General features: G+C 42.6%; 1 protein-coding gene across 2 annotated transcripts in view; it reads left to right on the top strand.

Moving 5' to 3' along the window:
- Nucleotides 1-12,818, top strand: part of LDAH (lipid droplet associated hydrolase) — a 104,539-nt gene extending 91,721 nt beyond the window's left edge. The window contains exons 7-8 of one of the 2 annotated variants that reach the window (XR_014018444.1): nucleotides 9,477-9,542; nucleotides 10,824-10,853. Coding sequence is in view for 1 of the 2 variants with exons in the window: in XM_081263994.1 (XP_081120120.1) it covers nucleotides 10,824-11,015 (192 nt within the window). In the remaining variant the exon portion in view is untranslated. Of the gene's footprint in view, nucleotides 1-9,476; nucleotides 9,543-10,823 lie in introns of both variants that reach the window. The other variant, XM_081263994.1, reaches the window with a different exon arrangement.
- Nucleotides 12,819-22,054: the final 9,236 nt, after the last annotated feature.

A 22,054-nucleotide genomic window follows, 5' to 3' on the forward strand; every position in this document is an offset into this window, starting at 1 on the left:
CCAGAAGCAAGCCTTCACTAATCAAATGGAGAAGTTGGGGCCCTCAGGAGAACCCTATATAACTACTTCCAGTCATTGAGGAATGCAAAAATATAAGAAAACAGTATTTTATTTTTCAGCTAAATTGTAAGTGAGCCTGCTTCAAAAATACATTTAAGTTCTCCAGGTTGGAAGTTCATAAAAACAATTCGACTCCCACTTAATAACAAGACTGGCAGATGCTCACTTCCAAACCTCACACTTGCCAAATGACTAGACCCATCCTGTGTCAGAGCTTGTCTTACCACCTGTGGAAGCCAGCTGCTATAAGATATTCATCAGTTCTGGATTCTCTTTGTATGTTGTGCTCAGAAAGAGGTCAAAGAAAGGTGCTAACTTATTCCTGTGTTAAGTTAAATCCATATGCATGTGTAATCATTCCCAGATAGAGGTCTGTTCATGGTAACTGTGTCAGGGATGTAAGTTTACTGAAACTGTTATGGGAGAAATACGGGGGTATAATGGTAGATAACATTTCAAGGTTAGTGCTAACACACAATACAGAAATACACTTTTCCAACTCCAGAGAATACTTTTGTTTCTAAGGCGGTGTTAAATGCATTTGTAGAATTTGGGGAAACAGAGCATTGTTTAGTTTAATGATTCACAACTACCTTGCAATTCATTAATTATGCTTTCTGGGAGCTAAATTTGAGCTCTCCACTCAAATAATATAATTCCAATTTCTGAGCGAAACTTGGTACAAAGACACAGGAAGTTTATTGCGATTTTTTTTTTGTTTCTGTAATGAAAAAGAGGAAGCATGCTGTAATTTAATATTGATAAAAGTCAAATCAACATAACATGTCCCGGTATGCTTGAGAAATAAGGAAAGTTAACAGGATGCATAGTTCCAGGAAGAGAGTAGGCGTTGCCTCCTGCCTTCCAAACACCCTGATAATTAGTCAAACTTGAAAACCAACACCTGAGATTTGAAATATCCCAATTTTAGGTATTCTGGTGAAAAGATATGCTATCTCATTTCCACCCAAACAAAGGCATTTAGGAACTTCATACGTATCCAGGGATATCCAATGGGAAGAGGTTTTGAGCCACACATTGTTGCAAAAATCATTCCATATATCTCAGTTATTCAACTAAAAATAGTTTGGAAATATGTAACTTTGTGCCACATAGCCAGAAAGCCACAGGAAAGTTAGAAAGGTACAGTGTCTCTACTGTATCATGCAGGTGGCTTTCTGATTCTTTCTCCTCCTTCAATAGAAAACTGGCATGCCATAATCAGCGGGCGTTGGTTATAAATTCAAATTTTGCAACACTGGATTTTTATTGTCCTCATGAAGAGGGATTTTTATATTCTTGAGAAAAACTGGCCTTTTTAATTCCAAAAAAATCTACTGAGCCGATTTTCTTCCTTCTAAGGTCTACATACTTTATACCCATTATCGGACAATTTTGTTTATTTGCAGTGCTTCAGTGCTCAATACTTACTTTCCTTTCCTGAAGCCAATATATCATACTTATAGTTGTTTCCAGAAGAGTATACCATGGTTTATGGCATCATGGATTGTTATGTATTCACCTGACTAAATCCTGCTTGTACTTTAAAACTTGGTTCCACATGGGGAGGGGAAAAATAAAAGTCCATTAAATTAGACAAAGGGAAACAAAGGGGAGGGAGGAAGAGGGAAATTAGAAAAGCCAGTAGAATTAATTGGACATAACCTTCCTCTTCTTGTATATGAATAGACGACTAGAGTAACTCCACATCACATATAACCACAAGAATAGGATTCTAACTAGAATAAGTTATATTCCATATATGTTCAGTAGGCCAAAGTACACTCTACTGTCATGTATATCTAAAAAGAACAAATAATAATCATAATAAATAACTTGGCTACATTGTCATCTCCAAGAGGCCTTCCCCAGCCCTGGTTTTGGTAAGATGGTCTTCCCTTTGACTCTCATGGCTACATATATAAATTGATAATATTGCATTTGTCAGACAGTATTTAAATGGTCCTCTGTCTTTCACCTTGAGGTTAGGAACTATGTTATCCTCATTTTGGGATTCATAGTACTTGATTTTAAAAAAAAATCAATAAACATATGCTACATAGATGGATGGAGATGGATGGTGTGAGACATCAATTGGGAATCCTTTGGAGTATAGATTCTAAAATTTTTTGTAACAATGATCTCTTTGGCTCTCTCACATAAAATATATGAACCTCTTCTAAGAATAATGTTTTTAAGGACATAAAATAAATACAGGAGGTTACAAAAGAAGACAATTATACCAAAATATAATTATCAAAATATTTTAAAAACTGATCTGTGATATAGTAATGTGTGCATATTTATTAACACATTGAATAACAAAATATAATAGAATTGCTGTGGCAAATTTGTACTGAAAAGTTTAATTAAATTCTTAGTTATCTACAAGTTTACTGTGATTTTAAAATATCCAAAATTTTTATAGGTTACTAAATATAGGCATTACTAATACCAGTTTGTTGCTTCTATTTGTAACTAAGGGAAATGCCAAATGGTAAAGTTTAATTAAAATTAAGATATAATTTTTCCTCAAGTTTACATGATCCTGACCCACAAGTCATGGACATACGTAGGTCTGTAGACCCCAGGTGAAGAAGCCCTGCATTGGAGAAACTAGAAAAGGTTAGGTGGCATGACATGGTGACTTAGCACTGGTCTGAGAACAAGGCATGATGTACTGCACTAAAGAGATCAAGTTGTTGGGGAGCCATTGGAGGGTTCAAGCAAGGAAGTAACAATCAGGGTAATATTCTGAATATTTGACAACTACATGACATAGTCCCTTACCAATCAGAAATGTATCAGCTATGAACAGCCAGTGCATGTTAGTTAGCCCTCAGGATGTGGTGAGATGAACAAATGAGTAAGAGTATTTGGGGGAAAACGTGTGGCAAAATATTGGGAAATAATGAAATTGGAGGTGGGAAGACTATTTACAAGGCTTTTACAAGAATGAAGGCAGTGAGTTTAGGGATAGAAAGATTTAGGAGGTAGAATCAAAGTCACTTAATTAAAACAGAATGTGACAGAGGAATCTAAGATTATTTCTTTGTGTCTGGATTGGGCAATAACGAAGGAACACAGAAGAAGCAGCCCCGAGTTGTGGGAGGTGGTTGAGAGTAATTAATTTGGTGCTTGGGTTTGAGATCATAGTCCAGCCAAGTGAATACATGTCTGCAGATAGCTGGGTATATGGAATGAAGCTAAAAAGAGGAGCCTGGGCTGGATTTAGATTTGGACATGTTAAGCCTTTAGATGAAGCCATGAGCATGGAAATGTGCATTGTAGGGAGAGACAAGATGGAAATATGCATTGTAGGGAGAGACAAGATCAAAAGACTGATCCTTGGGGAACCCAACATATGGTTTGGGGGTAAGAGGAGCCAACGAATAAGATGGGAATGGAGGGAGAAGGAACGTAGATGAGAGAACCAAGATGGAATAAACCAAGGGAAGAGAATCAACTGTACATTTTCACCACTCTAATCCCCATGTGTCTGAGAGCCTCTGGGGCCTACTCTCCTTTATAAGGCACCTAGTGTGTCCAAGACAACTAGGAGGTCAGCATTCCCTTGTTCTGTCATTGTTATAAACCAAAAGGGATACATGTCTCCTTCCGAGAAAAGTGCATTTTTAGTACTTAGTCATAAACTTAAGTTTTCATTTAAAACTCACTTAGGAGGGAAATTCTAAACTGCCGTGACCATCTTTGGCCCAGGCTTATGGAAACAGCTGGTGTGTGCTACTTCCAGACTGAATCTGAGCATCACTGTCACTGCATAGGAGTCTGAAATTTTTCTTCAAGAGGACACATGGGGTGTAGCTTTTGCATGAAGGTGAGAAGAGGTGGAGGGGCTACCTTCAAGGAAGTGCGGCCCCTGCCCCAGAGTGCCAAGCCAGAGCCACAGTGTAGCCTAGGAAAGGGTAAAGTGTCCTCAGAAACAGGAGCCCTCTATAGTGGTTCTCTCCCCATCCTCCTTAGCCAGAGGTGCATGCTGCCTTTGGGAAGAACCTGCATGCCATTGCTTACAGAATGGCCATGCAAATCCTTCTGACATGCACGTGTCCTGCTTGGTGGAGCATAGGAAGTGTTCCGTGGACCCGCTAACCAGGACTGCCTTTCCGCCAAGCCTTAGTCTGAAACAGATTGTGTTAGTTCTGCCTGTTTAATTTGAAGCCTGTCCAGAATGTTATAATCATCCTGGAAGCAGATAGGTTTGTTTTTATCTTGATCATTTTGACCTTGAGAGCTTCATTTGAGACAACTGTATTAACATACCCTTGAGCACTCCAGGGGAGCCTGCGTGAAAGGAGGTAAGTGTGTTGGAGAGCAGAGTCCATGAGAGTCCTCAGTGCCACAACCTAGACTCAAACTCCAGCTCTGCCACTCAGTTATGAGAGCTTGCTTAAGTTACTGAACCTCACTTTCCCTCATTTTTCCATCAATAAAATCATTTAATACTGTAATTCAGACTTAGTATCTGGCACATAATAAGTACTTAATGAATGTTTGTTATTTTCTATTAAGTTATAGCCTGTGTATACCTATGAGTACTTTAGAAAAAGACTAGTTGCTGAACTTTTCCTTCCCATACATACTCCCTTCCCAGATATTTTCATTGTGTAATGAAAGATGTGAGTGATGTTAAGAATTGGCCAAGAGACCCTGGAATGCCCAGTCTCATTCTGTTTCATAGCCACTGCTCCCACTTCAATACCTAAGGGAGCTGTCTACAGGAACCTTGACAAGAAGAAACACAGTAGCACTCAGCCCAGTACCCTAATGCAGAGAACTTGATGAGCTGAACTGAGTGATTTCTCAGTTAGTTAAGTAGAACATTCCAGCACATCTACCACTTTCCTGAGGCATATAACCAGTGAGGAACAGAAATACAGGAGGATTCATTTTTGACTCCCAATACTTTGTACTCAGTTGCCTCGGCAGAGGTGAGTAGACACCTTGGATCAGCTTTAGTCTCAGGTAAGGATATGGTAAAGCTAATATCACTAAGTGGCTCCATGACTTCCTTGACAAGGGGAAGTGATTTCTGGCCCTATTCACAGTAGCCAAACAAGAGGGAAGGAGCCTCGCTCTGCATGCCTTTGGAAATGTGGAGAAGGTGGGAATGGCATCATTTCCCTCGACCTCTCAAAGTCAAGCAGAGGAGACAGAGCTCCTCACTGAGCATCTGTGTCATCCTCTGGTCACCAGAGCCACCACAAGGTGGTCCAGGCAGGGCCCTAATGGGACCTCTGTTCCCCTGTTCCCTAGTGCCTGCAGAGGGAAGCAGGCTTCCATGACTGGGAAGGGTTATGTTTTCCCCTCTCTCTTCTTTGAGATTTTAATTCTTATTTTCTCAAAAATGGTAACTGAATCAGGTAGGGATAAAAGGAAGAAAGAAAATTAGTTAAATTGAAAATTAAATGTCCTTAATAATTTTCCTTTCTTGTTCAGAAAGACCACAGTGAAATTGTAAAGCATTATAGCTACTTGTGTTCCTGAAGAGGTAAGAAGAAATAAAGGAGATGCTTGTGCTACAGAATAGGTTTCATTTAATGTCACAAGGTCAAGGCCTGATTGTCTTGTGTTCTAGTGGGAAATGGAAGCAGAAGCCTGCTGCCGTCATCCAGCCTATTCTCTCTACACTGGAAGACCTAGAGTCAGTACCTTCCAGCCTGGAAAGCTGGAAGGGATGAAAACAGGGAGTGAAGGCAGGACAGAGATCTAGCTGGGAAATAGGGGTCTGCCTTAGTTTGGGCCTAGAAGTTCCTCCAAACCCCATGTGTTAAAGGCTTGGTCCCCACATTGGTGCAATTAGGAGGTGACAGAACTTTAAATAAAAGATGGGGCCTACCAGGAGATCTTAGATCATGGGGTGGTATGCCCTCCCAGACAATACTGAGAATCTAGCCCCTTCCTATCTCTTCACTTCCCAGCTGCCATGAGGTGGTCAGCTTCCTTTACCACATGATCCCTGCCATGATATGCTGCCTATCACAGGCCCAAAGCAACAGGACCAATTGATGGTGGACTAGAAACTGTCAGCCACAATAAACCTTTTCTCTTTATAAGTTGGTTATCTTGGGTTTTGTTACAGTGATAGGAAGCTGACTAACATAGGCCTCCTGATATGTGTTCATGCCTTGGTAAGCAACTAGCTGCTTTGTATTTGACCTTTTGCTTCTTTAAAAAACAAACAAAAAGCTTGGTCTTGTGGGAGCTATTCCAGAGAAGGAAAGTAAAAGCGGAGAAGGTAGAATAAAATCCTTTTTCTTGACCTCTCAAAGTCAGAGAAAGGAGACCACGCTTCTCACGGAGCATCTGCAACATCCTCTGATCACTTTTGCCAGAGCCAACCAGCTGTTTATCCCACCCTACACATGGTAGCTCAAGACACTCTAAAGAAATCAACACATGACCCTAGCAGCAGCCTGCTAACTCAGCACCCTGGGAGCTACAGATCCTTATAGTGTGCCAGAAAGGGTGTCTTATGCAGCTCAGGCGTGCAGGTGCCTTCCTACACTTTGGAAGATTTGCAACCAAAGATACCCAATTGACACTATACCTGGGTGCAAGATCTTACTTACAAGGAAATGTCGGTTTTATTTTTTTAAATAGATTTAAAGAATCTACTCCATGAGCCGAGTCTTAGTGTCAGTGTGAGGACACGGAATGTACTCTCTGTTTATTAGGTTGATGACTAATCTTCCATTCAATCTCTTTCTTCATAATTTCTGGAAATACACACACACACACACACACACACACACACACACACACTTTTGCTTTAGGTTTAGAAAATATTTAATATTTGTTTTTCTGAGCCTGCCTTATGTCAAAAGTAGCTTATCAGAAGAAAATATATTTTCTCAAAGACTAATTGAAAATCATGATACAGTTCCCAGTATGGAGCAGAATGTAAACAGATTCCCTGCCCCACCCCACCAGCACACAGTCTGTGTCTGGAAGGTCCCTTTGTCCTCATCTGTCATGCAGCCACCCTTTAATAGTGCCTACTGTGTGTAAACCTCTTCCTGTGTTTAGTCTCCCGATCTCACCACTAGCCCACAAGGTAGCTGTTTTAATCCCCACTTTACAGATGAACAAAAGGACAGGTAGGCTGAGCAACTAGTTCAAGTTCACAGTGGTAATTAATGCAGAACCAAGGTTCCAGTCTGGGTGGGTATGGCCCTAGCCCAGGTCTTAACACCGCACCGGCCCACCATGCCCTCTCCCTGTCCCACATAATGACTGACTAGTTTCACAAATCACTCTACCCTAGTGTAAATAAAATTATCTCACTGTACTGTGATATAAGAGCATTATGAGCAGTACTTTCACTCCAGAAATGCCACTTCCCACTCTGCTCCAATCTATGCTGAATCATGGAACAAACTGCCAAAGACTGAAGGAGTGAAGCTTAGTTTATGCCAAATTTGGCTACATGGTGAATTATGATCTACAAAGCTTCTAAAATTCAGTTTATCCACAAGGTTAAAAAAAGAAAAAAAAATGTGTTCACACACACACACTTATTAAACTTTGAAAAACTATCCTTTTATTGGACTTGCCATTCCTATAAGAACTATGGCCCCATTAGCCTGTTGAACAGAGAGAGATTTTGGTGTGACTTTTTTCATTGTTAATATGTTAAGGTGTTAATATGTCATTGAATGGATTTTGTTAGTTACTAGCCAAATCATACTATGGTTTCTAATATTTCTTTGTTCTATTAGTATTAAATTCTCTATTAGTAACGCATGAAAGTCAGTAACTCCAAGTACGTATTCAAGGTTTTGCGACTTCCTTGGGGCAGAATTCCTTTTTCCTGCTTTGTCCCTGCCTCTTGTCTGCCTGTTGTATTGGAGGGCCCATTGGTACAGACCTGTTCTCTCCCCTGGTCTTTGAGCTTCTGTGTCCCTCACTTCTAAATTTCAGCCACTTAGCCCAGTACCAAATGTGGAATGAGTCATTTTTGTGAAATTTTGAATCTGTCATCTTTAGCAGTTCACTGACCAAAAGTTCATAGACCAAAATAAACAAACAAAAACAAAACCTGAGATGGAAAAAATGTTGCTTCTACATGGCAAGAGGTTAGCAACTTACAGGAGGAGAAGGAGGCGTTAAAGGAAAATACATCTAAGAGCTCAGAGACTGTAGTAACCATAATTTTACTTTCCTGTAGAAAACACAAGAAGAACAGCAAAAGTACAGTCCTGGGAAACCAAAATCTAGAAGAACTGAGAAAATTAAATTTTGTGTTAGTAGAAAAAAATTACTTACTTAACATGACAACAATTTGGGAACAAATCTCTATTTCAATAATATGTATTTTATCAACTCTCATGAGTATTGAAACAAATGCTAAGGAGAAATAAACCATAGGAAATAATTAATGTTCTAAACCTTTGAATATAAATATCCTGCTAATAGTCTAAGATTCTTAGTTAACAATTGCAGTATTTTTATAGCTGTTATTACCCTGTGACATGTGGCACCATGACACTCAGTGCCCACGGAAAGGAGCTACACAGGTGTTGAGAAGGCTTAAAGGACAGGTAGATGGGTTTGCTCCTGTCAGCAATTATTACACTCATTAGTTTTCATAGCCAGTTTAGGACCTCCCAGTCTTCAGGCTGTGTGTTTTATAACCCAACTTTATAGCTCATTCATTGCTTGAACTTGAGCAAGTTAATCCCACTAAGCCTCAGTTTCCTTTTCTGTAAAATAGGGATAAGATACCACCCTCAGAGCACTGTTGAAAGGGTGCAAAGAGGCAATATAAGGAAAGCACGCAGCACAGGGTCTCTGTATCAGCCTCAGTTTCCACCAGCTGTTCATGTTTAAATGCCTGTAGGGTAACCGTGTGCACTCTTAGCCACTGTGTCCTGGTTTCCAGTTCGTTCCCTTCCCTTCTACTTCACCTGTCCTTCCCCATCCCCCACCACTGCCTCCACACACTCCATACTTTTTCATTTTCCTGTTTAGGGTTACAGTGTAGAGTTGCTGGGCAGATCTATGGCTCGTGATTTACAATCTATAAGGAACAGGAAGTATCTCGAGCCAGTGTTTTTAAAGGCATTAGATAACCACGTGTTTTACTTGTAAGCCAAGATTTTCATAGAGAGCCCTTCAGCGAATTTAGCCTGAAGAACTTTTGAAACAAAACAAAACAAATTTTTTTGGGCTGGGGATGTGGCTCAAGCGGTAGCGCGATTGCCTGGCATGCGTGCAGCCCGGGTTTGATCCTCAGCACCACATGCAAAACGAAGATGTTGTGTCTGCGGAGAACTAAAAAATAAATATTAAAATTCTCTCTCTCTCTCTCTCTCTCTCTCTCTCTCTCTCTCTCCCCCCCCCTCTTAGTAAAAAAAAAAAAAAAATTAAAAAACCTTAACCCCTCCATCAATTAGGGATTTAACTAAACAGAGCCCACTCTAAACAGTTATCAGCCGTGGAGAATGGAGAAGGAAATTCAGGTGAACATGGGGGAGTCTAGAATCTTCACTATTACCTGTATTAAACACTGACAACACTTTTCATAACCTGCCATGGACACTATAGGCCCCATGGATGTGGTTTGTTTCTTGACACCCTGAGGTATGGGTGTAGGGTCCCTATAATCCATGCTTATAACCCCACTCAACTATACAGCACCCTATGCAAGAGAGAAGGGCTGATGGCTCATCAAGGTGTATCTTGATGGGAATAGTTCAAGTTTTAATTGTCTCACTGAAAATATTAGCTTCTTCATGGAAATTGTCCCCAAAATGCCAATTAGAAAGCAACAGGAGGTGTAGAGTGATGTTCTTGTCAAGGGAACTTTGTGAGGAGAGGTCTTTTCTACCTTGCTTTCCTCTGGCTTCCTCTTCCATCTTACAGTTTTTAAAGGACTCTCCCGAGAAGCATGTACTAGTGGGAGGGTCTCAGTGTGGCTTTTTCCATACTCGGCATCTTCATTCAAAGGCATCCACCAGAGCACACCTGCTCGGCACCAACCCACGTCTGGACTTTTAGACTTCACAGTGTCATGCTCTGGGGATACGCTGAACAATCCTGCATGTGACTACCATGTATGCTGTTTCCTGACTATAGTTTTCAAGACTTCCTGGTAGTAAAGGTAGAAGGTGATCTAGAGAGAACCTGAAGTTTTTAGCCATGTTGGTAGGTGGACAGCTTGTACTTTTAGCAGTTTTTCAAGATGAAGCTATAACAGAGTGATTGCTGAGAGATCCTGGGAAATGTATGCTTCCATGACTAGCCACAGTAGTGGCAAGTCTAGAACAATAAGAATGAGCTCTTAGAGCTATTAGAAGCCAGGAGGAAGAACCAGGCAACTGCTCGGCTCTCCTATTCTCTAGGAAGCAAAAGAAATTCATATCCTGCCAATTGACAGGGGAAAACAAGTTTTCTTTTTAGGGGTTTTGGATTGCACAGAACTGGTTAAAGTGAGAGTGTGAATAGTAAATTAAGTAGTAAATGTATAAGCCACAGGTCCTCTGCAGCATTCAAAACTGGAGCCCAAGTGACAACCAGAAAAATCTCTGTGAAGGGATTCAAAGTAAGTCTGCTCCTTAAGAGTTGGTTGCTAATAATTTACCCTCTGGTATACTACAGAATGAGTGAAGACCAGCACTTCCATAAAAGCAGTCTCACATGTCCCATATTCAGATTAGGGTTGATAGAGTAAAACTGTCCTGTGTCACATCTGTGTTGGGTAGAAAAGTTTTCCTAACACTGGATGCTATCTTGTCTTTCAGCTTACATTTTACTATGGTGCCACAGATCGCTGGTGTCCAATAAAGTACTATGAAGACATCAAGAAAGATTTTCCAGAAGGAGATATTCGACTCTGTGAGAAAAAAATACCTCATGCTTTTATCCTCCATTTTAGCCAGGAAATAGCTGACATGGTTGCTAACTGGCTGAAAGATAATCTGTTCAAAATATAAACACTATGCAGGAAACAAGCACCTACAGCCAGATCATGGAGGCAGTAGATTAACTATGCTTAAAAGATTAAATATTACTTTTGATCTTTAATGTTAAAAAGAAAAAAGTGAGAACTTCTTGGCTTAAAAACTCCCAGCTCCCTGTCTAAAAGCTGAAGTGAACACGTGGTGAATCATTCCATAGCATCGATGGTACACTTTCCAAGACTCTGGAACACCGTGATCCACACAAGGACTCCCCTTTGCATAAGAGTCCAGTGGCACCATGTGATGTATTTTAGTCAGCGGGATTCTTGCAGACAAAAGAAAAATCTAAATTTAGGTGACTTTAATTAAGTTATCTTGTAGAACAGGTTTTTCTGGAGGAAATTATGAAATACTTAAATGAAAATGTAAGAGACATACTGAAATGAAAATAAATAAGTGATTGTGAGAATATAGAAGAGACCAGTGAATATGAAGAGTGTGGCCAGTTATGTGAAGTGTACGAGTTCACAACAAGGATGCAGGAAGTGATAAGCAGTGGATATTTGCAGTGAACATGGATGGAAGGTGAGAGTGAGCCCAGTCTACCTTAGCACAGGTCTCACCTGAGATCATTAGGGTGACATCGTGATCTGCCTGCATTAGACCAAGAATAAAGTTCACCACATTATTCTGGTCAACTAAACAGATGAAAAGTCGTTGAAGAATCCCAACTCTACCTCTTGTCACAGGGCAGCCAGCAAGCTGTGTGTGGAGCCTTAACTTTCCAGGTGATGATCCCCCTGCAGTCCCCTCACCTCCTAAGCCAGCAAGGGGAGGCTCTGGACTGTCCCAGTCAGATCTGTATGGGCCCATGTACAGTTGCTCCTTCTATGTTGAAGACCAACAGTGAGCCAAGTACTTCACTAGCCATTCGTGAGAATAAGGGTCTTAACTACTGTGAATTCTGTGAAAATCTCCTAGTAAATAATTTGGGGGAAGGCATTTTAAAATTCTGAGTATAGTATTAGCATAAATTGGTTCTCCATTTGCATTAACATTATTTGTTGGGAATAGGTTATTTTGCTAACAAACCAAAGTAAGCCATTAAATTATGTGATTTCAACTTTTCTGGACACATGGAGGTCTGGTAGACAGAAGCAGGTTCTCTGGCTGAGAACTGTATCCTGAGACCTTAGGAGCCAAGAAATCCCACAGTTGCAGTGACAGTTGATGACAAATCAGAAACATTCCAGTTTTCTTCTAAAGGAAAGCCCTCTGGGCATTATCATGCTTTAAGGACAATGAGATAACTCTCCTTCCTCTCAAAACCTAAGGCCCCCTAATAAAAGATCCAGCTCCAGTGTGCTGCCAGCCCTGTGGTGAGTGTTGAATGAGTTACTGTCCTTTGGCCTGGCTTCTGCATCAGAGCAAATGGAGCAAATGATGCAGGGGGGGAAATCCAAGCTCCACACAAGGAGTGTTATTACTGCAAGGAGAAGAGTCCTTAGATACACCTGCTGTGGGCACAGGGCTCCACACAAGTCCTCATCAGCATCTGCATGGGGCCTTCTGGAAAGCTGACATTAGAAGCTAGGACTTGTGGCTCTGAGTCCTATATACAGTAGGTCCCTAATAGCACTAAATCACTGCACATAAACAAGAACTGGTAAATCAGACCTACTGTATTAAAAAGTAACATCCACACCTTTTTTTTTTTAAATACCCTGTATTTCAGACGTCTACTCATACAAAATTGTATAATTTTTAATTTTTAGAGCTTAAAGAGATATGGGCTCTTAATTCCTGCTTATCATCTAAACACCAATGAATTTTCAAAATAAATGTTTTTGTGACCTTGTCTGGCCTGATTTCTGTGTTGGGGAGAGAGTATACAGTTTAAGAAGTTTGCCCAAGTTACATTGGGATTGAAGTCTCATTATTAAAGTAAAAAACCACTTTCTTGTTGCTTCTTTTAAAGAAGGAAGAATCAGATTCCAGGGGATTATAAAGTCCACTGTCTTTCATTAGGAATTACATAGAAGACAAAAATCAATCAACAGTGGATGTAATCCCCTTTTTAGAAGTTATGCCTATATGTTTCAGGCAGCCACAGGGATGATCTTTGTCAAAGATTTACCATCTGCCAGGTGTGTTGGTGCAAATCTGTAATTCCAGCAACTTGAGAGACTAAAGCAGGAGGATTGTAGGTTTGAGGCCAGCCTCAGCAAGTTAGCAAGTCCCTAAGCAATTTAATGAGACCCTGTCTCAAAATAAAAAATAATAAGGGGCTGGGGATGTAGCTCAGTTGTAAAGTGGGACCAAAAATAAATAAATAAAACAGAAATCTTCTTAGAAAGCTAAGCTGTCTAAATACTGAATGAAAAGTGTCAGCTGGAGCCTTGACTTACAGTGTCATGAGAGAAGCTCCAGAGGCAGTCCCCTGCAGCTCCAATGGCCTATGTCCAAGACTGCCAGAGCCTCTGGCCATCGCTTCTGTACTCAATGCCTGAAGAGCCAGTGACCTCAAAAGCCTTGATTTTTCTTCATCATACATTATATTAAAACAAAAGCAATCTCAGACTATAAGAGACTAAAAGAGACATAACCTGACACGACACCTGAGTCTGTATTGAATGTTTTTATTATAAAATACTGGGACAATTTGTACAACTTGAACATGGTCTGAAGATTATTAGCTGGAAGTAAAATAATGATTAATTTTTTTCCAATTTCAGTGATTATATTGTGCAGAAGTCAGAGAATGAGGACTCAGTGAAGTATCTGGGGGCCATGGAGTACCATGTCCGTAAGCTCTCAAATGGTTCAAGGGAAAATAATGTTTTCTCTCTACTTAGAAATTCATTTTGGAATTTTGACGTGGATTTTGAATTTATAAAAACAGTTATTATTTTTTTTAAAAAAACCAACATGTTCTCTCCTGCATCTGTCTCTCATTGTTTATTTTCCAGAAAGCAAATTTCTTCATGACAGTAAATGGGGACCTAGGCTCAAATCTGTCGTTTATTAGGTCTTAGATGCTACATAAGACTTCACACCTCCCCAACCATCCCCCAACCCCAGTTCCTCATCTGAAACTGGGATAATATGAATACTTATCTGAGGTTTTCATTTGGGGGAAGATTTTTGTTTTGTTTTTAATGGGGACAAAATGAGGTCATGCATGTGACATTTGGCCCCTTGCCAGCTTATGGTGGATACTCTATGAAATTGTACCTAATGGGAAAGGATGATAAACTTGTTTTCCTCTAACCTGTCTTCAGTGCAGTGGAAGACCCCATGCTAGCTCAGTCTCGGCTGTTTTTCCCAGTCTGTAACTTGATTCTTGTAGTTTTAGCATTTTTGGCTCATCCATTGGGGTGACACTTGCTCACCTGGCTCTGCTTTCTGACCTCAGGCCACTCAGCCTCCCCACATAGCCCAGGATGCTCTCACAGTTGACTTAGAAAAGGTGCAAAGCATTTCTTAGATAGCATGAGACATTCTCTTTTTTGCCGTCTTCTCTTGCAGGAGAAAAGAGGTAAGGACATACTTGGGCTGCTCCTTCCCTTAGAGGTAGGGCTGAAGGAGAGGTCAGAGGCAGGGACTAAGTATACTGTCTGACAGATTTATCTCTGAGGCTTTGAACAAAGCTTTCCTGAAGGAGGGGCAAGGACAGAAGTGTCTAGGTGTCCTTCTGATTGCTTCCCAAGAGGACTGAGATTCCTGACAGTGCCCCAAGCAAATGTAGGTAAGTGATCGCATTGGCTAGGTGGAGAGTGGCTGTGGACATGGGTTTGGCCTCTCCAACCATAACAAAGACATCTCCAGAGCAAGCTTGGTGTCCCTGAGTATGATGCCTGGTGAGACTACTGGTGATGTCTCAGAGCATGGCAAGGGCCCAAGAGTCCCCCAGTTGCCACAGTTTTATAAAGAGAAATCTCCTAGGGAGAGAGGGAAGAGGCTGTCCCTACTCCCAGAAAAGGTAGAACTTGGATGGGTTTGGAATAGAGGAAAGCAAATCCAGATCAAGAATCCCTGTACTGTTGCAGTGGGATGCTCTGACTGTGCTCAGTTTCCGGATCACTCCTGAGGTGCAAAGGTAAGTGCCTTGCTCAGGATCTGGCAGCTGGTGGGTGAGCTCTGGGATTCCAATTCAGGCCTCTACTCCAGAACCTTCACTTCATGCCCTTCTTTCCTCTGCATTGGGCTGCCTCCTGGAGGCCACAAGGGGAAGCTCGAGAAAGTGGAGGGATGGGAAAGGGAGTCATGTGAAGGGCAAGTGAAAGCCTGGTTGGCAGAGGAAGTAAAAAGCAGGTAGTTGGTAACAACTAAGCCATTTTAAAAGAATAAAAGCTGCAACAAAGGGTCTCCAAGGCAAAAACTGCATCCAGCAATGGGTTAAGAGGAGGAGACTGGGGACTGGGGTTGTGGCTCAGTGGTAAAGCACTTGCCTCCCATGTGCGAGGCCCTGGGTTCAATCCTCAGAACCACAGATAAATAAACAAATAAAATAAAGGTATTGTGTCTATCTACAATGAAAAAAAAAAGTTTAAGAAAAAAAAAGGAGGCTGGTCACAGGCTCAGCACCTCTGCCATGCATCCTTGGCACCTGATGCTCCTCACCAGATACAGTCACTAGTTGGCCCCTCTACACATCTGCTGTGCTCTTTAACCTTGGGAATCACTGCCTTGGCTTCAATTTTGCCCACTTTTACCTCACCCATGAGACTTGGCCCAAAATACCAACTGCTCCAGCCTCCTCGAGCAGTCCCTCCTTCCCTCTGAGCCTCCAGGATGCTCTGGCCCTGGCTCCATGGAAACACTCCTCTTTGTTGCAGAAATGATGTTGTTATTGGTCTGCTTGTTGCCCCCACCACCTATATTCCTTTCTATCCTTCTAATGAGAGTTCTAGAAGATGGACGGTGTCTTAACTACCTCTGCACTGGCATAGCTTAGAGAATAGAGCCTGCCACGTGGAATACTGTATAATTTGGATATCTAAATTTCTTAAAGTTTCAGCCATGCCTAATAGGCAAATTCTGAAGAAATGTGCATCCTCACAGTCGGTCAGATTATCAGGAAAGCACATTTCAGGGCCTCCTCATCCTCCAACTGGGTATGTCAGGGCAAGTGTTGGACATATGCACTTGCTCTTTTATCCTGTAAGCATTTCCATGGCAGAGCAATGCACAACTGGGTAAAACAGATCCAAGCACATCAACTGCTTCTTTCCTGGCACCAAGGAGCTACAAGAAAGCACGGCTCCTACACCTCATGGTGGATTCATCTTGTGCAGTATGACTGCAATTATTACTTTCATTCTTCTATGATTAGAAAATCTCTGGGGTTTGGGTATTAGCAACTACCAAATATGTGGCTTATTATTTGTTGAGCGCTGGCCCCATGTAGCACCCCAAGTGGGAATTATAGCAACTTTACACGAGACCGTGCTTGAGGATAGTAGAGCATTCTCATTTTGTGTTGCATTCCTCAAACATTCTGGCAAAAGGGCCTGTGCTGACCTCTCCACATTGGGACAGGTTTCCTTGCTGGTAAGTCTATGGGAACATTCCTCTTCCCTGGGATGGGAATGTGACCCTGTGACTGGGCGTCCATTACAGCCAGGGGGTGTGGGTGCACCTGCAGGGTCTCCCTCCCTCACAGAGGGACTAGAATCCCGCCTCTGCAAATCCACCCTGCTCAGGCTCTGCAGAACATCTGGGTTTCCTCCTACTGGCCACTGCCGAAGGGCTGCACACCTGCATGTGATTAGGACTCTACAGACGCCCACAGCCCCAAAGTTGATGGCTGAGCACTGGTGACACATCCCAGTGGACACGTTTCTGCCCAGATCACTGTTCCTTCTGAGAGGCCACAGGAGAGCCTTGCATCCATAACCACATCAGGCACCACCCTCAGTAGGGCAGCTGTTGGAGGCATCTTCACCTCGACCTGCTTGGAAATAATGAGGCATCAGAGGCAGAGCTGGAACAACAGGGCCAGGAAGGAAGCAGTCGGTCTTAGGCTGTCTCTTAGCCATCAGTCATTACAGAGCCTTTCAAACTTACTCTCATCCATGTTTGGAAAGTCAAATAAATGTTTAGATGCCACTGTGGCTTTCCTCTTTTCCTGTAATTTCCCCTTCTCTACTGAATGTGGAAGCCTCTACACAGAATGCTGAGGTAAGTCAAGTGGAGACTAAAAGGTAAGAAAATGAAAAATTGACCAAGGACTGTTATTTAAAAAAAAAAAAAAAGATGATGAGACTTTACCCTTGGCAGAGTCCAGAGCTTACATATTTATTGTGCCTGCCAAATGACTTAGTTAAAAAGAGAATACAATTTTTCCTCCAAAGAAAAATTCTCCTTCATTTAGTAGTAATGAAATTAGGGAGCAGGAAGAGAGCAGGTTTCACGATCCATCTCAGCAGAGGAAGAGACTCTCATGACCAAGACATTTACATTAACATGACTGGGAACACTGGATTCCGAGAGGACAGGTACTGCCATACGCTGAGAGAAAGGTGGGTCACACTGACAGATTCCCTGTCTCCCCCAAGAGGTAATGCTGGTAACAAGTCCTTAATGAGGGCAAGTCCCTAGCAGCTTTCCATATCTGCAGCTCTGTCACTAATCCTCTCCCAGGAACATTTAAGAAACAGGTGAAATAGCTTTCTCCTGCATCTGTAGGAAAAATCCCGGGTGGCACCAGAATAACCAGGGAAGGCTGCAAGGTGGTCCTACCCTGCCCTGCTAGGAGAGATACTTAGGGATGCAAGATGACATCACTGAACACACAGCATCTCTGTCCTTGTCACAAAGAGGCCTATCAATTTTGCTATAAGACTTTATTGGTTTCTCTGAAATATGTCATTGGCCTTGCAGAGAAAGCTGCTCTCATTGGACCTAATGCCATAGGACTTTGGAAGATGACCGTGCAACCTGCAGAGGCAACTTTCTGGAGTAAGATCACTCCTACAGCAGCCTGAAGTGTATGCAAACCCAAAGGCTTCCCATTCCAACTGGGTTTGGAATGAATACTCAGTATGCAAATTATAATGCTCATTTCCGAAAGAGAAAAACTTCCACTGCATTTTGGCCTCTTCTGCCTGCACCAAGCTTGATTTTTTTACCCTCCTGTGCAGTGACATCATGCAGTGTGGGGCTGCACACAGTATCCTATGCAGTTTCACAGGGGGCAGCAGCTGCATGTCTGAGGCTCCCCATTCCCCATTCAAATCTGAGACCCTAGTGTTTCAAGGGGCAGTGATCAGCATAAAAACTAGCAGCATCAGGCTTACCTTGTAACTGCTCCTGTTTCAAAGCAGTTATTCCTATTGCCCAGATGCTTGGCTGCTGTCCTAAGATGCAGAGGAGAACTAGACTAACACAGAGAGGCTGAATAACAAAAGACAAAGCACTGTTCCCTAAAGACCAGTCATGAGCAGTTTTATGAATAAAATATTTAATCAACTTATCTGTACAAAATATCAAATGGTTAATAACAAGTATACGAGCATGTTTAACAAATATATACTGCTATGTAATAATCAAGAAAAATAGAGTGCTGTTTTACAGGTCATTTACATTCTGATATGTACAATCTATTTAAATTTGAGAATACATATACACATGGTTTATACTTGCCCTTGAAGGATTCCCTGTAGCTGGCCTAGCCACAGACAGCATTTCATGATGCCAGTGAGTGCTGCCCACATAGCCAGGCTGGGCAGCAGGGAGACACCAGGCTGCAGCCTGCAAGCCTCAGAGTCCTGCTCTGGCCAAACCAGAGCTGGAAGATTGCCAACAAAGAAGATTTCAGTTTGCATCAAATGGGTTTTTAGACCCCCCCTCCCCCATCTCCCAAGCCAAGCTGAAAAACAGTAGGTATCACTGCAAAATGAAAGGGACTTGCCCTAAAAATAATTAATTTTGTCTTTAGCTGTGGAGGGAATGAAGTGTAGTTGAGCCTTGATGGCATTACCGTCACTTCAAGTTTCGCCATTTCCTTCAAATCACAGTATTGGAATCTGATTAAATTTGCTTTTGAAGCTGTAGGCCACTCAGCATGTGCAGAATTTTGCTGCCCACTCAGAGCCTACTTAGACAGCTTTGCTCTGGAAGCAGGTGCTAGAGTTTGAGCAGCTACCTTCACAGTGAAAGGATCTACTTCTTTATGCACAAAACAAAACCAAAAAAAATCCAAACTTATCAGACTCTACAATTGTCATCTACTGAAAGGGCAGATGATGTGTTAATCCTTTTTAAAAAAATTACCTTCTCATTTGGGGAGGAAAAAAAACCTTCCAGCTAAAAGACCTAAAGTGACTCAATTATAATTCTCTGTCAAAGAAAATATAAAAGCTATTTGCACTACAATATACAGTGAAATATAAAAAAATAAAATCACTCTAAGGGTGCTTAGGTGGAGAAGACCAGAACAATTCTCATCTCCAGAGTCACTGCTCCTGGCTTAGAACACTTGCCCAATTCCCAGCCAGGAAACACGTTTCATCCTGAGCTTGCTTTCTCCCCCAACTGGATCATCATTTTCTAAATAGAATGCTGACAGGCCCTGATCCAGAAACATAAGTTGCTAGAAAATAAGCCCTGCTTACAGGGCACCCCTTTCCCGAGACAGCCTGCTCACCTAGAGTCAAAGGGGAACCCAGGACAGAGCACCATTTTCTGGCCTTGGCAGCCTTCAAACACTGAGGGATTAAAAAAAAAAAGTGCCATAAGGAAAGGTCTTCAACATACTTGGCACTGCCTCTCAGACTTGGCCCACTGAGAAACCCAGTGAGGACAGCCTATAGCTGGCTTGAGCACCCAAGAGCTGTCAGGCTTCCCCAAACCTGTTACTACCAACTACCATCAAGCAGTTCACTGGTCTAGGCTGCCCCTCCCCATCCAGTGTCCCAGGGAGTGTCCTCAAGGGAATTTTGCCTGTGTGCATCTGATCCACTTATGTTTACTTCTAATTCAGCATGACTTTTAGAAACAAGCCTTACCAGAAGTCCTCTCTGGGTCAGCCATGTGCACATCTTAGCCCCCAAAATGGCCAGCGGTGGTTCTAGGTTATGGCAAGTGTCCAGGGACCTACAGAAAGAACAAGCCATTCACCCAACTCTAGACCCAGGAACTAAGTGTGACTATTGCCACTGCTGGTCCAATGGTGCAGTGTGGACAAAACTGCCAAGACAGCTGCATGCCCATGACCTGCCTGGCCACTTCTCCTGCCACCACTGCCCCACTCCTGTCTGCCAACTCCAAAGGTGGTGAAACAAAGATAAAAGCAAAACTGTCAGCCTCCTCCCAAAGGTCTGCACCACCCCTGACCACCAGCCTTTCCTTGTTTTTCCAGACAACTTAGTTCAGCATCCCTTGGGAAAAAAAAAAAAGTTTCTGCACCTCAACTTCTCTCAGGCAGCTCTCTCTGAATCCAGAGTCCCTATCAGAGAAGGAAGTTTACCTGTCAAGAGCAAAATATGCTTCTTACACCTTCAACCTACAAACTCACCTGCTTGTGCAGAAACTCATCTCTCAGAAGTTTCTGTGGAAGCTGCAACCCTCTTGCCAATGAAGGGGATGCATGTGAGAGAAACTAGTCCTTTCTTTGTCACACAGAGGCAAGCACACCATGCACAGATGCTGAACGAAGTCTGCAAGGGCAGGAGGAAGCAGATCACTGGCTGAGTTTGCTACTCTGAGCATGAATTTGAACTTTTTCAGCAATGGTAAGCAAGTATTGAAAATAGACTAACTTTTTCAATGACCTCACACCCCTCGACTGCCCATGCTGTCTTGCTCTGATAGAATTGCTGTAGCTGCCATGATGCACCAACCCAAATTCTGTCTGGCTGAAAGCCTGGTTGCCAAGTCTCAGCATAGCACCGCAGCAGTTGAGCACTGGTAAAGCTGGGCCCGTGCGCATCTTGAACAGAGCACATCTCTGACTGACACTCAGGGTTCACAGCCCTTAGTCAACCTCACTGATTTAAAAGACCAATTTCCAGACTCTCTCTCTGAAGTCTATGTCCATGCAGGTGATTCCTCAGGTTGGGATGATGGCCCTCATGAGAAAGAAGATGGCCTTCCTTCACCAGAACCTCACTCCAGTTCTCACTGTATGTGAGAACTGTTCATGCAGCTCTGTGCTCTGGGCACAGATCAAAGACCCAAACAGCAACAGAAGAAACCTTAGCTCCAACATAAATGGTTATGTGACTCCAAGTGCAAAAGGCTGAGTGTCTGAAAAATTCAAAATGAACCATTTACCCATGATTTCCATGGTCATGGCACCAAGTGAACCATGAGTATTCAGTGAATTAAAGATGATGAAATTGATTGGTGTACCTTGTGAATTGTTATTCAATAAACTTTGACATTGTGGAAAGACCAAAAAAAAAAAAAAAAAAAGACCATCTTTCTGACACCTCCCTTCCTCCTAGTGCTCCTCAAGTTCAACTCCACCACCACCTTCCAGGTCATGAAAAGGTCTTCTGCCACCTGCCCCCAGAGTCACTCCCCTAGAAAGATGAAGAGGGACTTTAGAGGCAGACAAGCATGACAGTGAGGTGTGTGAAGATGGAGTAGGGCCAGGTAGGGAACAGCCCACCCCAAGACAAGACTATTGCCTTGCCCAGGGACTCTAGGACAGTCCCAGGCATCTGTTTGGGCTGTCACACCCACCATGGTCACTGACTCTGGCACTTGGACATTCCAGTCCACACATAGATATGGTGACTTTCCACTCACTCCTAAAGTTTTTTCACTACTGGTTTCACTGGTCCACATCCTCTCCCCCCTCCCCAACCCTTCCCTCTACTCCCCCAACAGAGGCACCTATAGCTAGTTGGAGCATTTTTCCAGTTCTCTGTCTGTGATCCAACCCACCTTATGTGGCACAGGTGCTATTCAAGTGGGTTAGCAGTGCCCCTCAACCAGGGGGGCACAAGAAAGCTATCAGTCTGGGGGAAGCCGGGCCCTACCCTGAGGTCCTGGCCTCCCCTGCACCTGCTTTGCCCCAGGTAGAAATTGAAGCAACATCTGTGAAGTACCCACAGAGGCTA

The sequence above is a fragment of the Spermophilus citellus genome (assembly GCF_964194105.1).
Source record: "Spermophilus citellus genome assembly, chromosome: 13".
Classification (NCBI taxonomy): Eukaryota; Metazoa; Chordata; class Mammalia; order Rodentia; family Sciuridae; genus Spermophilus; species Spermophilus citellus.